The sequence below is a fragment of the Varanus komodoensis genome, unplaced genomic scaffold (assembly GCF_004798865.1).
Source record: "Varanus komodoensis strain SLA01 unplaced genomic scaffold, ASM479886v1 scaffold127, whole genome shotgun sequence".
Taxonomy (NCBI): Eukaryota; Metazoa; Chordata; class Lepidosauria; order Squamata; family Varanidae; genus Varanus; species Varanus komodoensis.
The window spans coordinates 593,688-600,653 of record NW_025335366.1 but is presented as its reverse complement, the minus strand read 5'-3'; the positions used below and the strand labels follow the sequence as shown (position 1 = coordinate 600,653).

General features: G+C 46.6%; 1 protein-coding gene across 2 annotated transcripts in view; it reads right to left on the bottom strand.

Moving 5' to 3' along the window:
- Positions 1 to 6: 6 nt before the first annotated feature.
- Positions 7 to 6,966, bottom strand: part of LOC123019512 (cytochrome P450 2J2-like) — a 9,922-nt gene continuing 2,962 nt past the window's right edge. Inside the window, exons 4-9 of one of the 2 annotated variants that reach the window (XM_044422423.1) lie at positions 6,143 to 6,303; positions 3,182 to 3,358; positions 2,563 to 2,698; positions 2,146 to 2,333; positions 1,124 to 1,262; positions 7 to 204 (exon numbers count right to left, since the gene is read on the bottom strand). In XM_044422423.1, coding sequence (XP_044278358.1) covers positions 29 to 204; positions 1,124 to 1,262; positions 2,146 to 2,333; positions 2,563 to 2,698; positions 3,182 to 3,358; positions 6,143 to 6,303 — 977 coding nt within the window. In that variant the 3' untranslated portion in view covers positions 7 to 28. The remainder of the gene's footprint in view (positions 205 to 1,123; positions 1,263 to 2,145; positions 2,334 to 2,562; positions 2,699 to 3,181; positions 3,359 to 6,142; positions 6,304 to 6,966) is intronic. The other variant, XM_044422424.1, reaches the window with a different exon arrangement.

Genomic DNA, 6,966 nt, shown 5'->3' with positions numbered 1-6,966 from the left:
AGATGTGGCTAAGGATAACGTGGCTTTCTCAGCGAGAGAATGCGTGTAGCCGGTATGGCTGAGGAGCCAATGTAAAGCCCACCCTCGGGTCGAGGCTTAAAGTCACATTCTCTGGAGCCTGGAAAGTGAACTTCTGGATTAGAGCAGTGAAGAAAAGGAAAAGCTCCGTCCTGGCCAGCTGCTCTCCGAGACACGCTCGCTTCCCTAGGAGAGAGGACACAGTGGCTAAATTAGCAGCGGACTTCACACAAAACACAGTGAAGCACAGGACCCTGGCAGACCAGGATGGAGAATGTCATTGCTGTGTGCCTACAAGTTATATACAAACCTGTTGCATCCAATACTTATTCAAGCAAGAGGGAAACCTGGACAAATGTGGCCCTGGATTTTAGGACACTGAAATATTGGACATGATGTGGTGCAGACTTAATGCTTTTTCTCCATTTCCCAAATCCCAAAGACTTAGAGAGGGAACAACATATTCCACAGCAATTCAGACCTAAAACGTCTGGTGAATGGGCTTATATCCAGATAACTGCAGAGCGGGATGCTGCCTCCCTGGAAGGAGGTGGCAAGGAGGCCAGCCTCCCAATGCTTCTGGCCCCAACAGCTCTGCGTGTCCTGAAAATCTTCTGCGGGGGCATGAAAAAAATGCAGTGGGAGGGAAGAAAGAAACTGGTAAGGTCCCTCCCTCCCACCTGCCTACCCTTGCCCAAGACCATTTTCCATTTCCCATTTTCTCTGCTCTAACGATCAGGAAGTTCTTCCTGATTATTGTATCTACAAAAAATAAAGCTGGAATCTGGCTTCCTGTATCTTGAGCCCTTATTTTCCATGTCCTCCACCCTCGGATGGAGAAGCAATCCTGTCCTGTAGGTCAGCCTTTCTAGTGCTTGAAGAGGGTGATCAAATCACCCCTCGATCTTCTCTTCTCATGGCCAAACATGCTCAGTTCTTTCAATCTCTCCGTATGCTTTCAGTGCCCTGATCATCCTTGTTGCCTTCCTCTGGTCGTTCTTTTACTTGGGCATCCACATAATCGTTGCCTTATGTGATAGTTATGAGCAGTTCATCAATTATTGCCATTGACATCATCATCATCATCAACATCAACATGATCTACCTATAGAGAATGGGATGAACGCTTCCCTTTTCCTGAAGTGGCCGTTCTCAAGGAAATGGCCAGGATTGAACACATCAGGTGTTTCCCACTCATCCTTGTCAAACAGTACGGAGGTCAGGTTGGTGATCATGATGCTTCCCTGTCAAAGCAAACATAGAGAAAGAGATGGACAGAAACATCAGGGAACTCCTCAGAGTACTCATCAGTGAATGGATGACTGCACTAAGTACCCAGCCGTACCTACAGACATGCAGAGCATTTCTGGCCATCAGATTATCTATTCCTTGCATAGGAATTCTTGGAATGAGGCACTAGACTCAGATCCCCTTTTAGATGTCTTAGTAGGCTTTCAAAATGTGGGGCTGCTTCAGAGTTAGGACTGGATGCCCACCATACTGACAGGCTTCAAGAACTTCATAGGCAATGTGATGAGCATCCAGGTTCACAGAGGTGTTGGACGGACGCAAGAGCTCCCAGTCCATTTCACCCCTTCCAGGACAAAATACTCCCCAAGAACTGCTTGAAGGGCAGCAGCTCCAGAGGAGGTGGTGGTGTTTGGTGAGGGTGTTCAAGGATAGGCTGAACATGCACATGGTAGGCATGTCATTAGTGGAGTCAGCTTGAGTCGGGGGTCTGACTAGGTGGCCTGGGAGGCCCCCTCTGACTCATTCTATTTCTTTCTTTCTATGATTCAGGAGAGAAGTGTTGTGTTTGGAGCTCACGCCCTCACCAATCAGGGTTTTGGTTCTAAGCTCCCTTTTCCTCTGCTCGCATCAGGTTATCTTCTTTGCCATGAGCATTCTGGAACCAGCCAGGCCTACCGCAGCAGCTATATTTGACACAGCCAAGCCACCCCCTTCCCCCACAGACAGCACTTTCAACAGGACCCCAGACATTTGGGATCACTGCAGGCAGTCTCCTTCACCACTGGCACCTGCAGTGTATTTGGATTCTCTGCATAGAGTTCATTGTTCCAAGGAAAGATACATTGCAAGGATCAGAACTGTTTCATTAACACTTACCTTGGGCAGGTGAAATCCAGCCAGGGTTGTATCCTTTGTAGTCATCCGGTGCACATTTATAGCCAGAATGTTGCTGATCCTCTGGACTTCGTGAATGACTGCGTTGGTGTAGGGCATACGATCCCGGTCCTCCGCTGCCGGCTGTCGCGACTGCCCAATCACGGAATCGATTTCTGCTTGGACTCTGGCTGCAGGCAAAACAACGATTGCCATCAACAGACAGCAGAAAACAGAACTGCACTGTCAGGCAAACAGGACTTCTCTAAGAAAACCAGGGCCAGCTTCACTGTTCTGAAATGACTTATCTGAAATGACTCTTTTGCCCCCAATGTAGGGTCAATGAATTGCTTCACCGAGCAAGGTGCAATGGAGTGAGCTTCACAGGGAAGCTGTGCAAAGACAGACGCACAGCGCTACCTTGGATGTCTGGATGAAGCACCATGTACAGCAGAGCCCAGCGGAGCGTTGCGGAAGTTGTCTCTATTCCGGCAACAAAAAGATCCAGTGCAGATTGTAGCAGGTTTTCCTCATGGAAACTGGGAGCAGCGTCTTCCTGAGGAAATGAGAATGAGAAAGCATGTTAGCCTTTTACTAAGTACATCAGCCCTTGCTGTCATATGGGTCAACATCTGCATTCAGGACCCGCATACCATCAATCCAAGATTCACTGGAATCTCTGACGCTGGGATTAAGTACAAAGGAAGGGAATGGAAAGACTCCCAATAATTGCTGACCAGGATTCCACATGGGCAGGAATATCAGGAGATCATGTGATGACCCCAAAGCAGTCTTTTTACAAATTGCTGTTATTATTTGGCCATGTTGACTGTTTGCTTTTACATATCACTGAGGATCTATGAAGGGATGTCTAGCCCCCTTCAGGCATTTAGGCCTGTGGAGAGAGGCAGTCCTCTATCCCTGCCCCTCCACCTCATCCTTCTAGCCCCCCGAGTTCTGTCTTGCAAGGGTGGAGTGATGGTGGAAAGCCTAAGAGTTAAGCAACAAATTTCCCTCCTCTTCTCAGCTGATCAATTACCTTGGCCATTTCATTCAGATAAGCATCAATGAAATCTCTCGTTTCATGTGGGTTCCAGTCTTCTTTGTGGTTGTCAATTATTTCTCGCACAAAGGATTTGTAAAGTCTCCAGTTTTTAAAAACAGTCTGATGGGTTCCTGGCAAGTATTTCATGAGGGCTGGAAAGGCTTGGTACACCTGGGGAAACAAACAATACAGTGACATGGCTTGAAAGAGACAAAATGCCAAACTTCTAGTGAACTCCTCAAAACCGTTGCCCATCCTTGCACTATCAGGTGACGGAAACCTAGAGAAAGAAGAGGCATATGTAATGCATACACGAAACAAAATGCAAGTAATGTACACCAGAATGGTGGAGATGAAGGAGCGTTTAAGGCAATGTATCCAGTCCCCTGGGACAATGCAGGACTCAAAGCCAACACCTCTAGTGTGGGGGAGATCATGACCCTACACCCCAGATAACTGGTTCCACTGTTGCATTGTGCTGAGATTCAGGAATTTCTTCCTGATGTTCAGCTGGAATCTGGCCTCCTGCGACTTGACAACCTTTCTCATATTTGAAAAGCGCTCTAACCTTGCCTGCGTCTTTCAATTTCTCCTTCATAGGACCTCATTTCAGCTTTCATCTTCTGAACCCTTTCCATGATCTTTCTTGCATAGTATGGTTGAACCAAGTATCCCCCACCCTCTAACTATGCATTTGTCTTCTTCCAAGGTGCAGAACTTGGCATTTATCCCTATTAAACTTTGTTCTGCTGTTTTCATCCAGCACTCCAAACTATAAGGATCACTCTGAATTTTGTTTCTGTCTTCCAGGATATTAGCCATCCCACACAATTTGGTGTTACCTGCAGATCTGATGATCGTTCCCTGCATTTCCTCATCTAAGTCATTCATGAAAATGTTGAAGAGGGCTGGATCCAGGACTGAACCCTGCAGACCCCACTTGTTACCATTCCCCAGTTTGAGAAGGTGCCATTGATGAGCAGTCTCTGAGTTCAGTCTCTGGATCCAACTGTGGCTCCACCTGATCGATGTTCCACGTAGCCCAGTCAGAGCTAGTTTACTAATCAGGATATCATGGGGCACTCTGTCAAAAGCTTTCCTGAAGTCAAGATAGATCATGTCCACAACATTTCCATAGTCCACTACGGATGGGACCCAATCAAGAAATGAGATCAGTGTAGTCTGGCAGGATTTGTTCTTGACAAATCCATGCTGGCTTCTGGTAATCACTGTACTGTTTTCAAGGTGTTTCCAGACTAACTGCTTTCTAACCTTCTCCAGAATTTGATCAGGGATTACTGATGTCAGACTGATTGGTTTTTATTTCCCAGAGCTAGAAACAACATTAGGTCTTGTTCCATCATCTGTCATTTCTCTATGATTTCTCAAAGATGATAGAGTGGTCCTGAGAGTTCTTCTGCCAGTTCTTTTACTACTGTAGGATGGAGTGCTTTGGATCCTGGGGACATGAACTCATTCAAATGAATTAGGTATTCCTTGATCATGTGTTTATTAATCTCAAGCTGTCATCCTGCTCCTTCAGGTTGCGCTTCCCCTTCATCAGGGAGGTTGTACATGTTTCTCTGGGAGAAGACTGAGCCAAAGTAAGAACTGAGCACTTCTGCTTTTTCTTTCTCAGCTGTTACCATCTTGCCATCCACACCTAGTAGCTGAGCCACCCTTTCTTTCCTTTGTCTTTTACTATGGATGTATCTGAAAAGGGCTTCTTTGTTGCTTTTAGCATCCCTTGCTAGCCTAAGTTCATTTCTAGCTTTGGCCTTCCTGATACATCCCTGCAATTCCATGTTACTTCCTTGTACTCTTCCTTTTTAGTCTGGCCTCCCTTCCAATTCCAATACATGTCCTTTTTTGTTTTCCAGTCATCTCTCAGATTGTCATCTCTTGAAGGGGCCACGTTTGGCAAAATGTGTCTCCCAAAAGGGGTTGGCGGAATGGAAATCCCACATAATGATGACATCTCGCCTCCTTGAAACACTGGCAATTTGCTTGTCAAAGGTTTCATCCTTGTCTTCCCCTTTCCTGGGTGGATGGTAATAGACTCAACCACAGTGTTCCTTTTATTCCTTGGTCTGTTCATATTAATCCAGATGCTCTTGTTGGGCCTACTAAGATCCTCCCATGTTTCTGTGCAGAGATAGGCATCTTTAATATACATTAAAGTCTCCGCCTCCCTTTCTTTTCCTTCTGTTCCTCTTGAACAGGTGATATCCTTCAATTGCTGAATTCCATTCATGGGAGTCATCCCACCAAGTTTCAGTTATACCTATCAGGTCATATTCATCCTCCTGTATTAAGAGTTCATATCCGTCCTGTTTATTTCCCGATACTCCAGACAGTTGTATATTGACATTGAGGACCATGTGCTTTATTTTATTTTATTTTAGTTTTGCACTGCAAGTGCAAAAGAAAGCGAAGGTAAGGAAAGAAAATGAACTTCAAAGGCTTCTTTCCAGATTGTGACAGGTCAGTGGGGCACCCTTTCCTGTTCCAGAGACAGGCAATTCTTCCCTTTTCTGAGATTGCTTCATGAAGCACCAGCAGGGGATCCTGCTGAAGCAAGGGAGGCACTGGGAGTGGAGTAGCAATGCAGGATACTGCTCACTGAACCACAGGGCTTGCATGTCGGATGCTCGGCTATTCAGCTGGGTCTGGCTTAGCCTTGTAAGCCATGCCTGACAGGCTTAGCTGTGCCCTAGCACGTTACAAATTTGGGGGCATACTGAGAATGCACACACCTCGAGCCATGCATCCTCAGTGTCACCTCAGCTTTTCTGCAGGAGGGTACTGGACACAAGAGGAAAAAGAGACTGTCTGAGGACAAAGAAGGAGAGGCACTGGGGAAGAACGATCTAGTCATAGGTGACAGTTGAAAGGAGACAGGAAAATAGGTGGGATTTGGGTGTGACTGTCCACCCGATCACAATGCTTCCATACCTGGATCCAAATACTTTCTTCAAGTTCTGTAGTTTCATCAATCAAGTGCAATAGCTGCAGGAATTTACTGTCAGAATAATCAAAACGGTCTCCAAAAGTGATGGAGCAGATGACATTTGCAACTGCATTCTTAATCTGTAAATGGGGGTCAAATGGTTGTCCTGGGGAGAAAAAAGGAGTGATGGCAGAGGGAACATTAGATGGCTAAGTCTCCCACTTTACAGAAATACCATTTAGGGAAAATGGTGCAACTTTTGAATAGAATGGGGCATTTCCTGAGATGTTAACAGATCCTGCCATTTCAGTGTGGCTGGTGCAGGAATCCCTGGGCAGCGCAGTGCATCTGATGTTCTGCATATCTTCCAATAAATTTGCCTCCTGGGGGGCAATCCTATGTGTGCTTCAATGGTAGAAAGTTCTGCAATTGCCAGCATGCCCCAGCCAGCCCCTCTCAGCTGAGCGAAGTACACTTACTACATTTGGTGGGGCCATGTGACTTTCCCCACTTGCCTCTGCCTCCCAGCCGGTCAGCAGTCAGCTTGGCAGCAGGAAATACTTTGCTCTTTCCCCTTTGCTCCGAGCAATGCTCCTGTCTCTGCCAGGGTGGGAGCCACATGTGGGATCCCCTGGATTTGGCCCATGCTTCTCCTCCAGTTTGAAAGTGCAGCCAGGAGGCTTAAACCAGGTGCACCCTGAGGAAGGAATCTCAGAAATGAGCAGGTCACCAGCCTTGGTCATCTCCCCACTCAAGAAAGGTTAATATGTCGGCAAATGAACGCCCAGTCAAATTAGGATCTACCCACAACAGTGGGACTGCCCAAAAG